The sequence below is a fragment of the Tympanuchus pallidicinctus genome, unplaced genomic scaffold, assembly GCF_026119805.1.
Source record: "Tympanuchus pallidicinctus isolate F22 unplaced genomic scaffold, pur_lepc_1.0 scaffold19, whole genome shotgun sequence".
NCBI lineage: Eukaryota > Metazoa > Chordata > Aves > Galliformes > Phasianidae > Tympanuchus > Tympanuchus pallidicinctus.
Window position 1 is genome coordinate 7444002 of NW_026294710.1, and position 23649 is coordinate 7467650.

The 23649-nt window shown below is 36.9% G+C and overlaps 1 protein-coding gene across 4 annotated transcripts in view; it reads right to left on the reverse strand.

Annotated features, from left to right (window-relative positions):
• Positions 1–15998, reverse strand: part of HGF (hepatocyte growth factor) — a 61547-nt gene extending 45549 nt beyond the window's left edge. For 2 of the 4 annotated variants that reach the window (XM_052680881.1, XM_052680880.1), the window contains exons 1-2: positions 15722–15998; positions 3245–3410 (exon numbers count right to left, since the gene is read on the reverse strand). In XM_052680881.1, coding sequence (XP_052536841.1) covers positions 3245–3410; positions 15722–15797 — 242 coding nt within the window. In that variant the 5' untranslated portion in view covers positions 15798–15998. Of the gene's footprint in view, positions 1–3244; positions 3411–10447; positions 10566–15721 lie in introns of all 4 variants that reach the window. The other 2 variants (XM_052680882.1, XM_052680879.1) reach the window with 2 other exon arrangements.
• Positions 15999–23649: the final 7651 nt, after the last annotated feature.

Here is a 23649-nt window from a genome sequence, read left to right on the forward strand (position 1 = left end):
ATTTTTTATCAATATAAAGAGTTTTTCTCTCAACAGTATTTTGAAAGGTGTTTTCTTAACTGTAGGCAAAATATTTTAAAGGCTTTTAAAGGATTATCTGGAGGAGGAAACATTTATTTCAATTAACAATCAAAAAAGAAAAAGAAATAAAAGAACTAAAGAAATTTTTTCCCCGAATTTTCCAATAGGAAAAAAAAAAAATCACTCTCATGATACTGTAGTCTATGAACCGCAATACAGTTTTTGTACTAGCCATCAGTAATCCCAAATATTCTCAGCTATTTTGTTCTGATTTGAGAAGGCATTTTAACACTATCTGATAGTATGCAAAAGACACATGGATTCTTACACTTTATCCTTACTTTGCCTGTGCACTGCAACTCCAACTTATAGCTCTTGATTTCCTTGTAATTCTCCTCTTGCCACACAAGTTTTTCTGTGTGAGATCTTGCTGGCTTTAGTTTAAAATATTACAAGATCCTATCCAACCTCCCCTCTTTCAAACATCCTCTTCATTATCTTTTCCATCACCAAACAGATTTTTCATCCAACTGCTCTCTCTACTCTGTTGACTCCAAATGTTTCCAACCTGCTAACCTTCATCCTTCTGCCTTTGTTCAGCCTTCTGTTCTCTTCTGGCTAGTTCTCAAATTTGAGCATATCCAAGTGCCTCCAACTCCAGCTTCACAAAAATAACCTTGACCTTTCCTGCCTTTCCGATTACATTCTCCATTCCCCTCCTCCCTTTTAAAGTGGGAATGCAGAATGCACTGTTTACAAACATTTCTTTCATTTTTTGCTTTCGGTTGCCTTTTGGTTTCCTTCCAGCTTGGCTTCATCTATTTCTGCACATGATAGTTCCTACCACACTTTTCTTGGACACAAATCCTGAGGATTTTTACAGTTCTGGAGTCAACATATTTAGTCAAATTCTCGGACTTTCTTTTACTGATACTATCGATCACAATTTTTATGTTGCTGTACGTACTGAGATAATCAGTAAACTTTCTGACCAGGTACTGGAGTCTTGTGGTCTAGAATGCAATCTCTTGCTGTCTAAATGTGAAATATAAATACAAACCAGAAGGTAAGAGGATAACAGTATATAAGACTACTGTATCTTTGTAAGTAAGGAAGTGACAAAACAAGTGCAATTATTTAAGTGATTGAGAACTACTGTTTGGATCAGTACTATCACTAGAATCAAGCCATGAAAAATGTCAATAAATGCAGGTATATAAAATCAAATACATAAAAAGTAATTTTATGTCTTTTTTTTTTTTTTTTTTTTTTTTTTTAATATTCCCACAGATACCAGTAAACTAGTTGATTTTTATTTGATTTGACAACAAATTTCACCTTGTAATATCCATATACTGGTAAGAAGTTAAAGAATGGCTATCCTGAGAATGAAATGGAAACATTAATAACTACTAGTTCCTTTAAATGAGAACATATGTCAAATATGTGTTTACAGTAGCATCAAAGAACCATGCACACTATAACAGGACTCATCTGGTACCAAATGGAAATCCAAATAATGTTCCCAGTTACAGAGAATCTCTCTTTCTGCATAGTGACAGCCCAGAGTAATCAACTACATTTCTGTTGCTAGCTTTGCTGCTGAACAAGTGCAAGGAAAATTGTGAAATTCAGAGCATGAGCAGTCAGATCTATAATTATTTTTTATCTTCAGTTCAAAAGAGCTATTGACTGATTGCAATACTGCTATCTGTGAGTACTATTCTTCCAAGCTCTGTTCCCAAGGTCCCTCGTGGTTTCTCTTTATTCTTTTATTGACTGATTATGGCAGAATTTGCCCCTAAATGAATCTGTCAGGCAGTAGCAGGGACTGACTGTCCCAATAGAAAAAAATCTTCAAAAATGAGAAACTAATGGAAAAGCGGAGATGTTCTGGATTATTATTCATATGAAGTAGTATTACTGAATATATTAACCTACTTATTTTTTTCAGAAAAAATAAATGTACTAGTCAGAGCAGCTGCAACTACAAAATGCTTCAAACAACTTCTTTGAGCAGATGTTGGAATATAGAATTGTTGTTTGCATGGCATCATTCAGCATTTTTTATACTGTGAAATCTAATTTTACAATACTTCTTGTTGCTGAACATCAGAACTTAAGGATCTCTTGTTCACTGAGTACAACCTGATCCACTTGGCAATGGTATCAGAGAAAGGTCTGCCAATAGGGAAAAGAGTCAGATGCACCATGTGAAAAATATTAGTGCCTGGAAAATATTTTTTAACAAAAAATTGTAAACTCTGCTTATTTTTTACATATGTAAATAGGCAGTCTGAAACGATATAAAATAGATCTCACAGCATTGGAAGTAAAGGCTTGAAGAAGAATCAGAAAGCTTTCATTATCAGTTTGATCTAGCTTCAATTTTAGTGAGAGTACATTTTCTTATATTTTAAGATAAAGCTGACATTTAGCCCAGTGCTCACTAGTACAGAAGCCATTCATTCTCTGCAAGATTCTCCTGCGTTCGTGTTATTCATTTATTGGTAATGGTCTAGTCTAAAAGAGGCCAAGGGGACAATTCAAGTCTAATGCGTAAAAAAAGTAACAGTGATATGTTCCAAAATATAGTAGAGAATATGTACTAGGCAGATAAGCAATCAGCTGTGTTATGTGTTTGTAAGAGACAGCAGATGCTGTAGAATAGCAAGCATGTATTTGTAATGACTACGTAGCTGAGAAGGTTTGATTCCATTGTATCAGGTTTGTAGTACTTGCCAGTGAAGTTTAGCAGCGCATGTATCTGTGTTCCATGTGTGAAGTTCCCATTGACTTCAGTGGGAGTAATGTGTAAGGAATGAAGACAGAATATGGTCTGAAGCGGTGCTGAAGTACTGCAGCTGTGATGTGTGACAATATCCATTTTATAAGAGATATAAAAAGCCCAGAAATGTTCACTCAATGCTACAGTGCAGCACAAGTATTCCACAACTTAACATGAGTACATTTTTTCAGCAATACTGTGGAAAGGATCACAGATCGAACAAGCTAAGACAACTCAGATAGATAAATCTTCAGAAAGGGCTGATACTCTCTGGGCAGGTAGAACACCACCGATTTTTTGTTTTTAAGTGAAACTTTTAAGTTGTCCTCAGTACAAGCCATAGCTGGTAAAAATTACAGTAAGATGTTCAGCCAAAGAGTATTATGTAAGAAGCTGTTAGGAAAAATGTTATAGCAATAGAGATACATTACTTACTTGCAAGTGAATGAAAGGCCTTTGTTCCTGCTGCATCTCTTGGCACACTGCTCAGTGGTATTTAACAGCTTGGTTTTAACTTCCAGTGTTTTGTTTACTTTGATGAGCATCAACTCGCCTGTTTTTTTATAGTCATGAAGAGGATTTCTCCTTCTTCCTTTACCTTCTAAGAAAGAAGCAAGGAAGAAAAACAACAACAACAACAAAAAAAAACAGTGTAAAGAAGAGTCCCAAGGTTACAGACGGCATTAGAAACGAATAACGTTTATTAAGGAATTATAGCTGTACTGGTACTTAAAGCACAGTGAAATTTACAAAACTAAGGTGCAAGTAGATACATGAGAAAAATTGACTATTTTAAGTGATCTCCATTCTTAAAAGCTGGTGTGGTAGGAAAAACAGAAAAACTCATTTCAAATTTAGGATTGAATGTCAGGAAAGTTTTTCATCTGAATATTTTTTTCAGAAGCCCTGAGATGTGTCTGTTCCAGCTCTTGAAAACTCTATCATGTAAATAATTCCATGAAAAACTAAAGTGACAAAGTTAAACAAAGGTCTTTCTTTGATGGATAGAGTGGAATTAAAATCAGAATGAGATGGGTGTAAATCTGAACCTGATAAGCTGTTTTAAAACAGAAAACTTTTTAATCACAAGTTCATAACAGATTTTGAGCCCAGAAGTAACACAAAATAGTCACTTGAGTCATTTGTTATTCCAGTGAAGATTCACTGTATTGTGTTGGATTTAGAAGTCAATGAAAGAGAATTATTAGCTTACATTAAAGAAAAGGAGGGGAGACAGAAGCCAGAGTGTGTAAATACTCCACACTTCAGAAAGATTTCTACAGAAAGATCTGTTCCTATATCTCTGTTGAAAGACTCAAGAAAAGGTGTTTAATATGCAGTAGAGAAGATTGTCTAGAGAAGTTTGGCTAAAGTGCAAGAGGAAAAGTCTTTGTACTTTACAAGAAAGAAAAACACAGATTTTCTATAAAGGTTCTAAAAAAATATACATTTTCTATGTATGTATATGTTTGTTTTTCTCATACAAAGCAGTTTGCTTCTATAGGCTTTTCCATCATCAGTGAAGGTGGATGAGTATCTTTGGAGGAAGTTTCTCATTATTGTAAGTTACATGAGTAACTCAGGAAGGATAAATTGCCCTTTTGATCTGTTTCTTCTATTTCTCCTTTTTCACCCAAAGATCCAAGATGATCTTTTAAATTAGATAGTTAATTCAGGAAAGAGGAAGAGGAAGAGGGGAAGAGGGGAAGGGGGGAAGGGAGGGAGGGAGGGAGGAAGGGAGGAAGGGAGGAAGGGAGGGAGGAAGGAAGGAAGGAAGGGAGGGAGGAAGGGAGGAAGGGAGGAAGGGAGGAAGGGAGGAAGGGAGGAAGGGAGGAAGGGAGGAAGGGAGGAAGGGAGGGAGGAAGGAAGGGAGGAAGGGAGGAAGGGAGGGAGGAAGGAAGGGAGGAAGGGAGGAAGGGAGGAAGGGAGGAAGGGAGGAAGGGAGGAAGGGAGGAAGGGAGGAAGGGAGGAAGGGAGGAAGGGAGGAAGGGAGGAAGGGAGGAAGGGAGGAAGGGAGGAAGGGAGGAAGGGAGGAAGGGAGGAAGGGAGGAAGGAAGGAAGGAAGGGAGGAAGGGAGGAAGGGGAGGAAGGAAGGAAGGAAGGAAGGAAGGAAGGAAGGAAGGAAGGAAGGAAGGAAGGAAGGAAGGAAGGAAGGAAGGAAGGAAGGAAGGAAGGAAGGAAGGAAGGAAGGAAGGAAGGAAGGAAGGAAGGAAGGAAGGAAGGAAGGAAGGAAGGAAGGAAGGAAGGAAGGAAGGAAGGAAGGAAGGAAGGAAAAAAGAATGAATTCCTTAATTAAAGACGTATGTAATACTATTTTTCATAACATTTTTCCATGTAACCATTTTCACATCTGTCCTTCTATTACTTTCTCCAAAGGATCAGCCACAATGACAGCAAACAAATTTTCAGGACTAATGTATTAAATTTTGCCAGAGTTTTGCCAATGTATGAATCCTCACCATAGCACTCTGCTATCCTGAATAGGTGATTTCTTACACAGGTGAAACGTGCACATAGGTAGTAAATTTTCAGTTGGTATACTCCGCACAGAATTTCAGAATAACTCCATAAACTGTAAAGCTCCAATAGCTGAGGTCCCTGTGACTCTAAGTTACTGACAGTTGCATATACCTAAAGCTGAGGAAGCAGAAGTGTTTCCTTCACAGAACTCCCATTCTGATTGCTAAGGGATCACATTTTTACTGGATTCAGTTAAATCGTACCTCTCAGTGGTGAGTTAGCCCTAAGACACCTAAAAATAGAACAGATATTTAAAGTAGATTAATCAAGGTTCAGTTATTAAGAGAGAAAGTGAGAAAGAGAAGATCAAAGTAAAATAATACCACAGCTGTAATGTATCTATAAAAAAATTCTTCATCCATTCTACTCCTCTTTTAGAACTGCTGAAGGTGAGCAATGCTATTCCCCTGCACCTAATAGCTTATAATTTTAATTCCAAGCACAAGTATTTTCAGAAAATAAATTATTAATTTCCCTTCAAATAATAGAATCCTAAAAGTTCTCTGGCCAGAAAGGACTTAAAAGAGTTCCAAGCCCCTTGTGGCTTGGGTTGCCTCCTGTTAGATCAGACTGCTCAGGACCTCATCCAACGCAGACCTTCAGAAATGGGGCATTCACAACTTCTCTGTACAACCCGTTTCAGTGCCTCTTATTTTTATAGGAAGAAGTTTTTGTTGAAAAGTTCAAATGTTAACAGTTTTGGTACTGTGTCTGGGATCCATGTCAGTTATTGTAAGCATTTTCAGCTTTGAATTTGCACAGCACATATATATCCCAAATGAGTCATAATACTTTGAGAACTGTTATAATAGGACTCTGACTTAAAGTATTAGCATCATTACTGGAAACTATTTTGTCTGCACTGCTTGCTTGTATTTATTATTATTATTACTATTATTTTTAATGTACCTATGGAAGAGCCAAAGTGCTGTAATAAGAATTGCATCTGTTCTTTAAGACAACCACAGAAAAACAAGTCTACCATTAAGCTTTTGTGGTGAATGTCTCAATCTATTTTCTTATAAGATGTTGTTATATTGTCTCAGCCAAGATTTTTATGTCCAGTGGAGGTAAGAATCTGTACAGAAATATCAAAGTATTTTCTTTTAGTTTCTGATGCTAACATTTTCCATCTACTGATAAGTGTCATTATCTTTATTCCCTATGATAACAGCTTCTCAAACTCACCAAGTAGAATGCAAAAATAAGAACATCATCCAAAAAAAAAAAAAACAAGAAATGCTGTTCTACTTGAAAAACATGGTTCACAGTAAAGCTTTTTTATTTTCCCTGAGCAGTTGTCCAAAGAGGATTATGGGTTTGATCTTGCATTTAGCAATTCATAACAGCCTGATTTACTTTAGCTTTCAAACAACATTCTATGACTTTGCCTATAATCCAAAGGCGAAGTGCCAAATACATGGTGTGACTTTGTTAGAACCATCTGAATAATGCAAAGCATTAATTTTACAACTCTAACAGCAACAACAAAAAGAAAAAATAGTATTTATTGGTTCAAACCAGGTGCTTTAATTCTGAAGATCTCAAATAGAATAGTGTCTGATAAATGTTCTCCATTAAAGTCTACTGTGCAATATTATCTATATAGTTCTTCTAATTTGTGATGGACATTTATTTCAGTTTCTTAAACTTTCATTAATCATTAGTCTGTGGGCCATGCCTGCTGATGCTTCTTGTGTTTGTATTTATATTAGTAAAGAAGTCTGACATTCCACTTAAATTTGAAAATAATAGCAGCTAATTCAAGCATAAAAGAACGTACTCAAATACAAATCACCTTTTTTTTCCTCAGCAGAAACAACCCCTAACTGAATATATTCCTTTGGCTGACTCAAAGTATTACTGAAAAACATGAGGGCAGGGCCTCTTTCTTCTTCTTAACATGATAGAAACCATGGTCAGACAGAAAAAAAAGAGAGTTCAGCCAGGGCACAGGGAAATGGAAACTACCATAGTGACTCTAGTAGGATCTGCAGTGGGTGAGTATGTTGTCATCTCATTTAGGATCCTCATAGTTTTCTCACTAGAACATTTACCACCATCTAAAAGTGTGTAAAGTATTCACTTTAAAATAAATATTTCTCACAATGAAAGACATGTTGCTGTAAGCTACAAGAAAAAACCTTAGGTTCTCTTACTACCTTTTCTATATGAAGTTTCTGTATAGTGTCCTGAGATACAAAGTATTAAATGAGTTTACCCAAATTATATCACATCTGGAGGAAAATATTTCAAGAAATACCTTGTCTTGGAGTAGTTTCGGACTACGCCAAATAAGTAAACAGAGATAAAGAAAATTATCATTTTGCAGAATTACTTAGAAGACTCACTAGGTGGTTGTCACACCTGTATTCTACAACCTACTTAACCACTATGACTGTACTAGTGGGAAAATTGCAGCAGAATCATATTCTTTATCTCTTTTGAATCTGTTTCCCACACCAAAAAGAGATTTGTGCTCAAAATATCACCATACCACTCAGTCCTGAAACTACATGAATAAGTTTGACACCTCAGTTGAAAATGTTACACCCAGTAGAAGATACTAAGTCTGATAGTAAGCTATAACAGAGTCAGGAAATTTAGTTTGAATTTAATTTCAGGTCACTTAGTGCTCAAATACTTTAGCAACTCAAGTATCAGACTCTAAGATTTTAGTCTGACCACAAAAAGGATTTGTTTTCCCAATCATTGTTTCACAGTAAAAAGCTATTATCACCTAAATTATACCAATGTTGTGGCAATCAAGAGCATATAGGACACCAAAAGGCCTAAAGATCACTTTTGCACATCACAATGAGATCAAAATACTACTTGTATTGTCTACAGGAAAAATTTACAGTTAAATTATCTGACATTATCTACTTCAATGGTAATCATTTTCTCCTTCCTCTACCAGTCCAACTTTTTAAAATGTATACATAGGCTTAGGAGTTATAGTCTTACTGAGCACTGGAACATTCTACTGTCTCCCTTGAAAAATCTTCATTTTTATGGACATGTCATAGACAACACAAGGCTTTTATTAATCAAGTCTGGTGATGTATTCAACATGTCAGTTTTCAGGGTTTCCAAGTCTCATTCTAATCTGTGCAAAAGTTCATGCTTTATTAAAGAACCACATCATGGAGACTTGTAATAATGTGAGAAGCCTCATTCCTTTCTTTCTACCTTTGCATCCCACTTCACTAACCTAACTAAGAATAAAAACATAATGCCTCTGAATTTTCCATGAGAAGATAAACTTAAATTCAAGGTTTATGTTTTAATCAAGACTGTCAATGAAATCTTGTTTATGAAAGGAGTTTTATTTCATTATTCTTCTTGTTTACACTTGCAGAGCTGGATTATATCTTTCAGAACTTCAGCAATTTCCCAAGTGGTTATTTGTTTTGTTGTGTTAAACTTTCAACTGGCTAGGATAATGAAAGATGTTTTCTTCTATTACGATAGCTACTGATGTAAGTAAGTTGGATGAAGATCTTCATGTGGTAGATGGAAAAAGATGTTTACGATTTTTAGTTACGAAGAAAATAACATCCCCATAGCAGTACCACTAGTCATTATTCATGTTGGATGTTCGATGGATGTCAGAAATAAACTATATTTTTGAGGGAAAAAAAAATAATCAAGAAAAGAAAGATACCTTAGTGTATAAATTTCAGGTATCGATTGCAATCCTTCCAAATAGCACAATAAATGCAAAATAAGATGCCACTGGGGAGAAAAATAGCAAAGAGGGTATTTGTCCACATGCTGTGTATAAAACTCAGAAAAATTTAAGATTTAAAACATGTTTGAGTGAAATGTTTTTAAAAGTGTTGTTTCAGATATATAGAAGAGATATATTCCCTTTCTGTAGCATCAGCAGGCATTTTACACTGATATTCATTATTTTTTGTATCATATTTGTAATGAAATGACCTTGAATCGTTAAGAGATGGAATAGTTAGGATATTCAATTATTTTTTAAATAACAGATAATCAAGTCAAATTAGCTATTTTTTTTAAAGAACAATCATCATTGCAAGCCAAAGTAAACAGAATTTACAGAATTTTTCAATTGATAAAGGGAAAAGAAAAGAAATATGATAACTGAATTTTATGTGAAATTTGTGAAGGGAAGATGCTGTTGGAACTTGGGGCAGGGGCAGAAATCAGAAATTTACCATCATATGAAAGACCTTCAGGAAAAAGGCATAAAAAGCTTAACTTCATCTGAAATAAAAGGAAGACACAGTATTCAACACAGTAAATGTCTCCATTTTTTTTAGGAAACTTATACTTAAAAAAACAGCAAGGTTATGCTCAAGAAAATATATTCATAACTATGTATCTGGTAGGCGGGGAAGAAAGAAACTAGCAAATTTTAGAACTTGGTAAAGTGTACAAAGCCAATTATGCAAAATGATGGATTATCTCACTATCACAAATGTTTTTTTGAAAGAGATATCAAAGCTAAACCTTATCTCAGTGAAAACAGTGAAAATAAATATTAATAAAAGCAAATTAAAAATAAAATAAAAAACAAGCTTTAATTATATGCATAGAAGTGCACTTGGTAATCCTTGTGTAGAAGCAAAGATCATTGAGTAGAGTTTGCAGTAAAACAAGAGTTCTCAGCAAAGTTGGACTGAATAATAGCATGTAAATGTGTTGAGCTCTTTAGCTTCTTTACAAAATATGATTTGTGAAATATTTTGAATTAAATTCAGCAATGTATCTTCAGGATAATGCTTTTCAAAGGCTATAAAGCAACAAGGGTAAATTGTGTATTGACACAGGCCCCAGTACAATACAATAAATGTACTGATTTCTTTAAGAGAAAATGAACTTGAAAGTAGGTATCACAAGATGGCTTCAGATATGATATGCTCACAGTGATTCACTGTATAAAAGCACGGTCACTGTAAAAATTGAAAAAAAAAAAAGGTGGACGTTGATATAAAAATCATTTACTGGGTCATGAAATACTTGCTATCTATGAGAATAGTTAGGAAGCAGTTTTTTAAACAAATTCACTCAAGACAGTTTGTTCTCTTAAGTCTAGAAGAGTCAATTAGATAACGTGAATTAATACTCATAATTTTAACTTACTTTTAACTTAGTTTCAACTTGCTTTCATTTATTTTGACTTCTCCTTATGCATGTTTCAGTATCAGAAATGTCCAATTTCCTGGCTAGAATGCAAAAAGTGAACATCTTTTCCAAATGACTTGTCATTTGGAAGGAAGGAAGGAATAGAAGGGAAAGAATGAAAGAGAGATAGAAAGAGAGGCAGAAAGGAAGCAAAAAAGAAAGAGAGGAAGAAAAAGCAAGCAAGCAAGCAAGAGAAAGGAAGGATGGAAAAGAAATGCAAGAAACAAGGAAAAAAGAAAGAAAGAATGAAAGAAGGAAAGAAAGAAGGAAAGAAAGACATAAAATGAACAACTGAAACAATTCTGAAATGTTCCCAAGAAAATAACTTTTTATATTGAATAGATTTAGAAGCCAGATTAAGTTTAATGTGGTTATTTATATAAAACAATAATTTGGCATGAAAAAGTTTATAAACCATACCCATAAGAACTGCAGTAAGCTATACAAATGGAATGTCACCAAAATAAAACCAGCTGTCCAAGAAGTCATCTCTTGCTTGTCACAATTGAACAGTTTCTCAGAAAGGTGTCTGGAGGATCATGTAATTATTCTTAACTTCCGAAATTTATTTTCTTGGCAAAAGAGTCATCACAGAAAAAAAAATCTGCAATTTTTAGAAAGCAGTTTGCAATACATAATATAGGGATAATTTTTTCCTTATTTTTATATTGGCTTTCGGTCTAGTTGTTAAGCAGATTCAGGAAATGCAAAGAATATATTTCTTTTTGGCTTTATGTTGCTCTCAGTCACACGCCCACACACACATACACACCCATGCACATATATCCCTCATTAGCAGCTGCAAAGATTGTCAATTTCTTTGGAATCCAACTTCAAGTTTTTGCTAAGTCCATTCTTTGTAACTCTCCTATAGTCAGCATGAAAACGCAAGAAACAAAGGATAACGCTAACAACTGATAGCATGTTCTATAATTGGATGGTAGATGCAAAAGGACAGCTCTTTCTCTTCCAGGAAAAGGTTATCTGCACAGCAGGATGCTGAGACCCATTGGCAGAAACAAACGGTCTGCAGTTTGTACTCTGACTTGCTGTATCTAACCTCTGGCTAAATTACAGAGAACTTTTTCCCTTGTAGGATTTTTCTTCCTATGCATCTGCACAAGAATTAAATCCCTTCTATTTTGCATTGCATTCCACAATCTTTACAAATATGTGATGCTTTTTTCCAAGGCACCCTGAGCATTATGTGCTCCATTTGCAATGGGGTCTCAGCCACAACTTAGTGCGTCTGGGTTTGGAGGAGGGAGTAAAAAGAAAAGCACAGACAGGACAGTGATTTAGGCAAAACAAAGACCGACTGGCATGAAGAGTGACAAGAGCTTTGCTACATGTTGTGTACATAAAAAATGTGTTGCTGGCCAAAGCAAGGAGTCATAGAAAGAGTTGGAGCTGATGGGAGATGGATGGAGCAGCCAGTCCCACACTGTGCCAGCAGCACTGAGGACTGCCAGGCATGGCCAGGCACATCAGGCAGCACATGGGTGGAGGCCCACAATTCATTTAGCTCCATCTCCTGTAGCTAGATTTTGCCAGAACATCTGACTAATCTGGAGCATGTTCCTAGCTCTCCTTCACTGCAACACTGCTTTACGTGTGGGTACTAATCACATACAGGAATAGTTCTACTATCCTCTAATGGGACTGCCAAAGAAACGCATGGAAAAGAGATGAGGGAAAATTAATCCTCACCCCTTCACAATGCTTTGTAGCTGCCCTAATTTCTTACTGCAATGAACAAACTTTGCTAACATCTGGAGGATGCCAATTCTACTATTCCAGCTTTCCAAGCAGGTGTGGAAATCAATTCTTTCTCATCTCCATGCTTCCTTGCAGCCTCTACCCTTCTACTCCCACCTCAAGACTGATGGGAGAAAGTGAAATTCCAGTACTCATTCATGACATACAATTGCAAAAAGTTCAGGGCAATTCTCCCCTCCCTACATAAAGCTTTTACCCATCAAGAGGCCCAGTTATCCTGCTTTCGAATCTCCTTAGAAAAGTTTGAAATGCTTAAGTGGCAAACTAATGTTCAGTGTAAAGATCCAAAAGGGAGATATTATGCTCTCTGAGGGAGTCTGTGAATTTCCCTTCCAACTCTGGCCTCAGTTGAAGTATTACAATAATGACAGATGAACTCCTCCAATAAGAGGCTTTCCTTTCTTGACTTCAGTGCACGATTTTCCAGAGTTTTATGCAACATTTTAATCTCATGTCTTTCAACTCTAAGTTCGCCTGCTAGGTTGCTTATGAAAATGGCATTAATAGAAACAGAAAATCTGTTAAGCAGGGTAAGAGCGTATTACACGCGAGAGCAAAACAAGCAACCCCTGGCACTGAGCACCAAAAGGATTCCATTAAACAGAAGGAATACAGTCTTCCAACTGGCAGAGTAGCATTTTGCTCTGTTGACAGTATATAGAATAATGACTATCTACAGCTGGGGTGGGGAAGTATAAATCACATTAAACTTTAAAATACACGTAGCTAAGCAGACCACAGGAATACACAACTTTCAGATGTTGATTATTGGTATGGGATTTTTTGAAGCAAAAGTTATTTATAGGAACTAAGTGCAACTCCCACATCTTCATTATAAACTTTTCAAATGATCTGAACTACAGAAAATGCTGAGAAATAATGGTAAGGAAACACTCAGATGCCAGTCTTTTGCAGAAAAATATCTTTAATTTAGATTAATCTTTAGCATTCATTCTTCTGCAACATACAATCCAGTTTCATTACATATCTAGCCTCAGTTTCACTAGATTAACGTTATTAAAGAAATACTAAGAAAACTGAATATTAAGAATGAGTGAGGAAGAAAATTCTAATAAAAGTTATTAGCTTCAGATTAATTTATTTCTGCAAGTGATAGAAACATTGTCTTCATACAGAACTTAGGACACTGTAGCCCAACCTAAAAGATCCAGTCACAGAATAAAAAAGACTCATTATTAGGTAAATTTAAACTCAACTTTGATAGAACATTAGTAGAAAAATGTATGGGAATGTATTAGCAAAATAGTTCTTATACATATATTTGATTATTTTCATCACTTAGCTTTTTCATATATAAAAATAATAAATACATAGAGATATATTAATCTTTCTTGAAAACCTTTCAGTAAAAATAATCCAAAACCATTCCCCCCTCCTTTCATTGTAAAAATCATGGAACATTTGTTGAGGATCATCTCTTTTTACAAACCAAGGTAACTGCAATGGCAGTGTGTGGTAAGATTCATCTTTCTTGTCCATAACACAAACAATAGGATTGATTAATATTAAGATAGGTGGGGAAGGAAAGTTAAGGAAGGTAGTATTGCCAAGAAACTGTCACTATGAAAGTTGGCCAGAAAACAAGTTACACTACAAGAAAAATTCTGAAATTTAGGAAATCTAATTTCCTTTCACATCAGGATGAACCATATACTAAACTGAAGAATCCATTGGTTAGGATGTAGCCATAATCATCAATCTACTGATGCTCATAGTATCAATCTCTCAATCTCTTCCATTAGAATATTAGATTGAATTTGGGAAAGTGCAGATCTGACTACTGGCAGGCAGAAAAAGGACTCTTTCAAGGAAAGTGTCCTAGTCATCAAGGGATTAAGCACAATCTAGCTTCTTATGAACCTGGCTATACACCAGTTTCTGTCTAGTTGGTCAGATGAAGTAACATGAGTTCTGATTTTTTTCAAGCTCATCAGTTGATGAGTTTCTATCCCAGGTGGGAACTGCTCACCATCATTTTGTACTCCAAGCTATTGTAAATGTTTCTTGATGCAAATTTCTTTCATTTGATACGAGGGAGCTAGGCCAAAGAAATTTTCTTTCTAAAAGGAAAAGTTTTGATGGGTCAGCATTTTCCAGTAAAAAAAAAAAAAAAAAAAAAAACCACCAGAATATTTCCTCAGAAAACTCCTAACTAGCTCTAGTCATCAAATTTTCTGAAAGTTCACATGTCCATAGAATGGAAATTGCAATGTATGTGGAAAAGGAGTTCAGAAAAATGTAGTACTGTAGTGGCTATATCTCTGTTTCACCTGCTTCTAGTGCCTATGAAAACAATCAGCACTGAGCAGACTGAACACAAAAGCTCTCATGAGGTGCTCAGCACCTGACAGAACTGCACTCTTACTATAGGGGAAAAATGACATGTCTATTGCACATGATTTTACCCATTGATTTTACACATTTTTTTTCACACTCAGATAACAAACTATTCCACTTTAAAATACTATTAAAAAAAATATATGTATATATATATATATTTTATACTAGAAAATCTAATTGTATCTTAGAAGCCATTGACATCACTTGCCATACCCTCTGCTTGGTGCTCTCAAGCCTTGCCCCTGAACCCAGACACTGTGTGTGCCTGCTCTCGCTCTGCTTTCTCCTGGCAGATCCTTTCCCTGAATTCTGGCTGCCTTTTGTTTCTGTCTGTGTAAAGGTCTGACCCTAACAATGTTGGTGGAAGGAAGGAAGGAAAGGTTTGTAGGAACCTTTGCAAACTTTTTTCCTCAAGCGTCTCCCCAGAGGGCCAATAGAAACACAGAGTTAGCTCTCCAGATATCCAGTCCAAGGGGGACACTTCAGGAAAGAAATTCAGCTAAAGAGCTTCCAGCACTTGATTACTTATTGTTTGTCCCTTCCCCCCTCACTCACCCCCCTCCGCTCCCGGATTTCATCGGGAACGTCTAATGAAATTACAAGTACTTCAGTCTGGAAATAGCACGTTTGTGCTGCTGAACTCTAGCAAGGGCTTTCCCTTTCAGCAGCATACTATCTTATGCTTTGGGTATTCCTCGTCAATTTATTTAAATTAACATTTATCTTAGCACTCGGAAATTATAGGCAGATGTTTCCACATACCCTGATTATAGGCAACGATGAAACGTCCTCCTCCCGCTCTCCGATCTCTCTGTCCTGAGGGACTCCCGAGTGCCCCTCACTGGGAGGGGAGGTGATGGAAGCAGCAACACTTCTACACCACCCAGTTTGTCCCCGCCGAGCACAGGTTGTCCCGAGACGACCCGGGACGGGCACCGGCACCCAGAACCTCACCCCGAGCCGCACCCGGTGCTGGTGCAGCTAAGGTAGAGCTGAGGGGCGCAGGGTAGAGAGAGGGAGAGAGGGGAGCGATGCAGCTGTGAGCTGGGGAGGGGTGGGGGATGTCGCTAGAGAAGTGATAGAAGAACTAACCTGCCGCAGGGATGGAGATGGGAGGCAGCAGCAGCTGATGGAGCAGCAAGGCTGGCAGGAGTTGGGTAGCCCACATGGTGCTGGCGGCCCCCCCCGGCGGCTGGCGGGGAGGAGATGGCTCCTCGGAAGGACCCTGTGCACAGCCGGTCACTAAAGGAGTCAGAGCAAGCCGAGCTGCTTTTTATTGCGATGATCTAAGTTTGTTGTGTGATTAACTGGAAAGATCTGGGTCCCAACTCCCTCTTACGGTAAGAAACTGTTCAACAACATATCCTCTCTGCCTCCTCTCCCCCTCCCCTCCCCGGGAGCTGCCTCCCCTCCCGCCCCGCAGACGGCCCAAGGCAGAGGGTTCCCACCGCTGCCTGCCTCCCTCCTTCCTCGCTCCTCCCCCCACCGCGTCCCTCCCGCAGTCCCTCCCGGAGTTCAGGGCCAGTACCGGACGGGCCAGGTCCCCCACTGCTGTCCCAGGGTCCTTGCCTGCTGCTGCATAGTCACTCAGAACTTCACCTTTCTCCATCCTGGCCTGCAGCCCTTTTGCTCTCTCACCTACAGCCAGAACAAATCTTTCCCTTCTTCTGGACATCTCCCCTTGTGACATCTCCCTTTCTCCACCTGCCCCTTCACCCTGTTCAAAGGCAGCATAGAATCATAGAATCACAGATTGTCTTAGGTTGAGAGGGATCTTAAAGATCATCCAGTCCCAAACCTCCAGCCACAGGCAGAGTTGCCGCTCTCCAGATCAGGCTTACCAGGGCTCCATCCAACCTGGCTTTGAATACCTACAGAGATGGGGCATCCATATCTTCTCCAGGCCATGTGTGCCAGTGCCTCAGCACCAACTGAGTAAAAAATTTCGTCCACGTATCTAATCTAAATATCCCTTCTTTTAGTTTAAAATCATTCCCCCTTCTCCTATCACTATCTGCCCACGTAAAAAATTTGTCTCCCTCCTGATTTAAGACTGGAAGGCCACATTAAGGTCTCCCCTGAGCTTTCTCCATACTGAACAAGCCCAGCTCCCTCAAACTTTATTCACAGGAGAAGTGTTCCAGCCTTCTGATCATCTGCGTGGTCCTCCTTTGGACCCACTCCAACATCTCTGCATTCCTCCAGCGCTGGGGCCCCAGGCTGGACACAGTACTCCAAGTGGTGCCTCACAAGGGCAGAGCAGAGGGAGACAATCAATTTCTTCACTCTGTTGGCCACCCTTCATTTAATGCAGCCCATGATACAGTTAGCCTTCCATGCTGCAAGTGCACACTGCTGTCAAGCACACTTGTGTCAAGCTTTTCATCTGCCAGTGTCACCGATGGCTGTTCCAGCAGGCCTCCTCCTGCCCCAGTGTCAGGGACAAAGGAAGACCATTTACCAATTGGGAAACTCACCTTTCTTCCTGTGACTCCCCTTGGCCATTGGCCTGGCCTTTTCATCACCCTCTTTGGCCATCTGACAAGTGCCACTTCCCCAAAATTGTGGCAACTCAGGAGAATCTAAAGGTCAAGTATCAGCTGTCTGGTGCTGTTCTGTGGAGGCTAACTTCAGTCCATAGCAAGACTTGTCCTTCCTTCCATCACAGACAAAATGACTGTAATTCTTCTATTGCACTTCATTTTAACTTCATGGAAGCAATGGCACTGGTGTTTGTTTAAAGTCACGAGGCTGGCCTTCCGACATGTGGGTGTACAAAAATAAACACTTCAGGAAAAGTTTTGCCTTAATTTGAACCATTTCTTTATCCCATGCACCCACCTACTGTCTATGTAAAAGCATGTAAAAACAGAGGCAGCAGGAAAATGTTCCTCTCAATTTTCCACAAATAAATCAGAGCCTTGCATGTGGACCCTTGCCATATGGGACATAAATGGGTCCCCTCCAAACAGGATTCCCTTGCTCAGATTTACTACACAAACTGCTGATAAGCAGCTTTTCTTAACAGTGGGGAAGTTTTTGAAGTTAAAAAAAATAAATAAATAAATAAAAAATAAAAAAAAAAAATCTTGCATTCAGTTTTTTCATTGTTCCCCAAAAATACATATATGAGTATATCTATGTATATATATGTGCTTTTATATCTACGTATGTACATATATATGTATGTATGCATATATTTATATTCATACGTCTTTCACCCTATTTATGCCCAGTGGAAAAACAAAGATTTCCATTTTGGGAATTGCTGTCTTGGTAAGAAAAAGAAAGGGGACACTAAGGAGTTGAGAGAGTCTGTGAAGAAAATATTTTGAGCATTTGGTGTTACAAGAAAAACGTATCTATGTGAAAAAAAAAAAAAAAACCAAAAAACCAAAACCTTTCTGAAATGTGAAGAATGAAAATTATTTCTAGAAGACTGTTTTTGTTTTGTTTTGTTTTGTTTTTTCCTAGAGGCTGTTCTTGGTTTTCTCCAAAAAAATAATAATTTTTTTGCTGGAGTCTCTTAGAGATGCAGAACCTGAGAATATAGAAGTTGTATTCCCAGTTCCATTGACGTTATGTGGAATCTTTGTCCACTGCAAATAATAGAATATGAATATCTCAGTTTTTGTTTTCCTTCTTGTGTTTTAAGATGGACATAAATATAAACAGTAAGTAATAATAAAAAAGTCACAGCACCACGCTGAGCCCAAAATATCCACATTCTGTTAACCAAATGTATTTGACTTGTCCATGCATGTGATGAGTGACCTTTTTTGTATAAAGCACAGAATCATGCACCATTAAAATCAAGTAGATTTTTTGCCACTGACTTCCCTAAGGGGGACTGTTTGGCCTGTAGTCAAACTTCTCCTGAACTGGAGGAGGGTTTCTGCTGTGTCTCATGAAGACCTGGAAGCTCCCTAATGGATAAAATATTTATCTGTATGGATTCCTGTTATCAATACACAGTCCTGTATACTGCCTGAGAGTTAAAGCCACGGGCATAGATACTTTTGCCTTAGTCCTGATTCTTTGTTTGTCCAGTTTTGGGGATCTGCTGGAGGACACCTGTACCTTTCATATAATCCTTACGTATTTTCCTTTAGTGAAAACTAGTGTATTCAGAGTGGAAGACCAGAGAATGAAGAGAGATTAGAAAGGAAGAAATCTTATAGGTGCTATAATCATATGCTACATTCATCAGTCAACACAAAGGTTTGCATGTAGATCTGGGAATTGAAAATGCTCTTTGGTCCTGCTACATATACAGCAAAATGTAGAATAATCCTTTTTCTGTGTCTTCTTGCCCTGTGCATTTTACAACCGAAACATATTTTAGTTCAGCTCAATGAAATTTTACCTTGAAATGAAATTCAGTATGAAAAAGACTGCAAATATCATATTTCATTCTTAGCTTTTCTAAACTGAATTCCATGTCAGGACTTAGCTTGCACATAGAGAAACTAAAGAACTAAATAGTGTAACCAAAGTTATAGGTTTTATGTGAGAATATTCTGTGTCATGGTTATATCTAAAAAAATATCTAACTGTATCTAAAAATAAAAGAGTTACTGTATATTTTACCAAAGATATATTGGCTCTGGATTGCCTACATTAATAAAAAGTTTGAAAAAGCTTTATTTTGGTTGGAAAAGTAAGCAGACATGACCAAATACATAGAAATTGCTATTTTTATGTTTTGTTTTCTGACCATAACCACAGTTGGATCTGTTTTTCAGATGTAACTTGCTACTCAGAAATGCTAGATATTCACAGTTTTGGCAGGAATCTTCACACACAAGGAATAGTACCAAGTCTAAGTTAGCTTTAAAGAAAAGCTTTTCTAAATGAACCAGTGTTTGTCCTGTGAATCACCTACTGTGTTCAAAATAAACCTTTCTACTTTGAAACAATTTCTATGCTAAGGTTCCATTGAATAATAAGACTGACAAAATAAGCGAGTGTGCATAGTAATTTTTCAGTGCTGAGCTGATTGATGAAAAAGATTCAAGCTACTTGAGGAGCATAAATTAAAAAAAATATGCTTCGTTTTATAAGCAGAATTTAACCCTGCTAAGGCACCTGAGGCAGAGACCAACTAGTCTCATGGCACCTTCCAGCTCAAGCCTCCAGATTTCTTCAGGCAGGTTAAAAAAGAAAAAAGAAAAAAAAAAGAAAAAAAAAGAAAAAAAAAAAAAAAAGAGTAAATGGGGAGAAAGATGAAAATTGAAAGGAAAAAGGAGAAGAGGATAACAAGATCCCAGCACAGGGATTACTATGTGTAGTTGAATGTTGAAGCTCAGCTGCCCCCTGAGTCCAACATTTTAGATTCAGCCAAAAGAATTTGCATGTCATCAGAGTAAATGCTGCAGATCTGAATTGCTGGTCCCAGTAGACAAATTCAGCCCCCTAGTGAAGTGCTTACACCCCCATGCAGTGAAGCGGGAGGGTTTGGCATCTCAGATGAGGCTTCTTGCTGATGATTACCCACCAGGGAAACTCCAGGATGATGACAAGAGCTACACCTCCCTCTGGGATTTAGGCACTAATCTACATGGCATTCACAGATAAAATCCCATGTGGATTTAGTAGTCTAAACTATCCAGCTTTAAAAAGCTTCTTTTTCCTCCAGCTTGTGTCCAAGTTTATGAACAAAAATTAGTCAGATACTATTACCTGGCATCATAGGCACAAGGTTTAGCTTGAACCTTTACAGATGCATTTTAAAAGCAGGCTTTTGTAAACAGCCTTCACACCTCAACTGAGCACTTTCATGGTGCAAACCATGAAAAATCATGTAAGATATATGCAAAAATGTCTAGGTTATCACATTATACACAAATATGTGCTCCTAGGGTATGAAATGTATAGTTTTGAAGTTGCTGAGGTTAAAAAGGAACATCAGCAATGAAGTGACCTGGTTTTGTTTATTTCTGTATGTTCCTTTCACATATGTTCATAATATTCCAACATATATAATTTATAACTGCCCGCATTCAAACTCTCAGGCACTCAGGTCTGAATCCTAAACCCTAGTCAGGTAATTCAGTGTCCATTCCTGCACTCATTTAGTAGCATAAATATTTTATGGCTTTCCTGCGTAAATCTCACTGTAACTGTTCTTTACATATATTTTATATGCTGATTAAGGATAGATAAGATGCCTCATAAAACAGCTTCTAAGTTGCACTGTGAAAAACATGTAAGCCATTTATGGCAGTGTGCCAAACAGCAGCCGATGCCAAACTAATCCTTCTAGATTAGTTTGCAAATAACTACTTTCAGTATTCTGGAAAAACAAAGCAAAACAAAATACCTGTGTATAAGTATATATATATATATAATGTATACCAAGTTGATTTTAGTAGGAACTATCTGATCAAATTTTATCAGATAAAAATTAGATATTTTAACACCGAAATGCTTTACATACGTAGACCTTAGTCCTTCAAGCTATTTTCATGAAATGATGATTCTTTTCAGAAAAATTCCATGTATATCCAAGGGAAGATTCTTGTAATGTGCTGTATTGTGGTTAAATATTCTTAGAATCTGACCTTTCTACTCTGGAATTCAAAAAAACCCACCTTCACTCTATTCGTAATAAATGTTCTATGAATGTACTCAGAGTATATGGATTAGGAATGTTACAATTTCTATTTATTTTTTGTTTGTTTATTTGTTTGTTTCCAAATTGATCAGTTTCTGCAGTGCCAAAAATTCTGTAACGGGTTAAATGCCATTGGCAGTTCTAATGTACTTTGCCTATATTAATCAAGGCCTAATGTGTTCCTCAAAACCTTTACAATAGATTTTTTTGTTGTTGTTTAAGAATGTAAGAAAAAAATTAACCTCTTTTTGACCTTTTTTTTTTCAGCTAAAACAAAGTTGTGGTACTGTCTGCTGGAAAAACAAACAGAAGCTGAATACATTCATTATGAGGCAACAACCCCAGAAGCCCTTAATTTACATACCATAGTTACTGAGTTACTTCTCAGAGGATAGTAATTCTCCGTATTATTTAACTCTTCAAGTATGTTTGTGTGGGTGTTCTCCGTAAATGTTCATTTTTTAGCAAATAAAGAAGTGTTTTTTCATGCTTATTAGAAGACACATTCTCCATGACAGAGTGATCTCAAAACCAAGTATTTGGTCCAGTTCACTGGTTTATAGACCTCCATTTTTCTGCCTTGTTCTCCATTTTCCCAGACGTTGTCCTTCATTTTCTTTTTTTTTTTTGATTCACCAACCCTTCTTTCCTTTATGTAAATTACAAAGATTAATTACCATCAAAGGAAACTAGTAAGTAAAATTTATTTTCACTCTTATTGTTGGAGAGGCTTGAAAATATCAAGCCTTAAATATTAATCTACTAAGATAATCTCCAATCTACTGCTTTTTCTGCCATTATTATTATTATTGTTGCTGTTCTGTCTGAGCTAAGGTGGGAAAATGTGTGATTTTGATAATATAGTAATGCTCACTCTGAAATGTATATAGTATGTATATGTATGTATACATAATACAGGCCCCCTCAACTATTTTGTGAGTCGTTGAAAACCAAAGAAGTATTTAAGTAAAAAACTAAACATAGCATAGCTATCTGATTAATTTTGTTTTCATTATCTGGCATGAATCATAAAATGGAGGAGGTCTGTTTTTTGTTTTGTTTTGTTTTGTTTTTCCTAAGATCTTCTTATGTTTTAAATCCCAATCAGGAAAAAAGTTGTAGATTTTCAGTAATTTTTCTTCCTATCAGAATAAAACATTTTTCAAATATTTTAAATCAAGACATTTTTACTTACAAATCTAAAACAATTAAAAAATGAAATCAAACATGCATGCAAACAAACAAATGTGTTACATAATATTAATATTTTCATTCATGATTAAGAACATTAATTCCCAGGCTGGTATACATTCTGCATTTTGAAAATTTGTTTTCCATATATTTAGAGAAACATTAGTAAATTTGGACTTTGATTCTGAATTATATATTACGGAATGATTTCAACAATTCAAAATACAGGGATTTTGGTCCTTTTAATTCCAGAGATTGAAGCCTTCCAATACTTGCTTGTCAAGGGTAAATTCTCTAGGATTTCATATCAAAGAGGAGAACTTCTACCTACGGTGCTGTTAAAGATTATAAGAAGAAACCTAAATGGAGCTTCATCAGTTTCCCTGCAATCTCTCAGACATGAGAGCACATTAATAGCAAGTTGGAGAAGGCACGAACAATAAAAAAGAACTAACAATTCACGGCTGTAAAGCTCTGATTTTTCCTGTTTTAAGTTTTGTGACCCCAGTGACAGAAATCTTGCCAAAACATCAGAAAAGATGTTATCAGAGGAGGAATCTCAAGAACAAGCTTTAGGTACTTTATTTGAATCAAAGTCTCCTTGTTTGGGATATGAGCTTTGTAATGCAGCTTCTGGAAAATAGTCAAGTAATCAAAAGAGACATTTGGCTGCAGAATCACGATACAGACCCTCAGAGGAAGACTAGATCAAACTTAAATTTCTTGGTTGCATTCATTTCTTTATGTACCAAAGAGAAACTTCAGCACAGTTTTGTCCCTTAGATCATCAGCCACTGGTATTGCTCAGAATACTGAAATGTCATTGGTAAAACTCATCTGCACTGGCTATGTCAATGGTGCATATGCACTTTTTCTCTATTCTATTTTTCTATCTATTTCTATGAAGCATTTGATCCTCACTTTTCACAGAGTTTATTGCCTTTTTTTTTTTTTTCTAATAGGTGAAATCTGAGCATGGATGATTAGCCTTCAGCTATACATTCGACAGAAGTGATAAATGATGGAGCAAATTCTTGCCTTACAACGTTCTCCTGCCAGGTTTTCACTTTGATATGAAATTCTACAATAAAAGTAAGACTAAAGCATAATTTAGAAGTCTGTGATCTGAAATTATAATTCTAAAGCTCTCCGGTTGTTTACATGCATCAACTTTGCTCTTCTTTCCCAAAACTGTGATCCCATTCCTCATGTC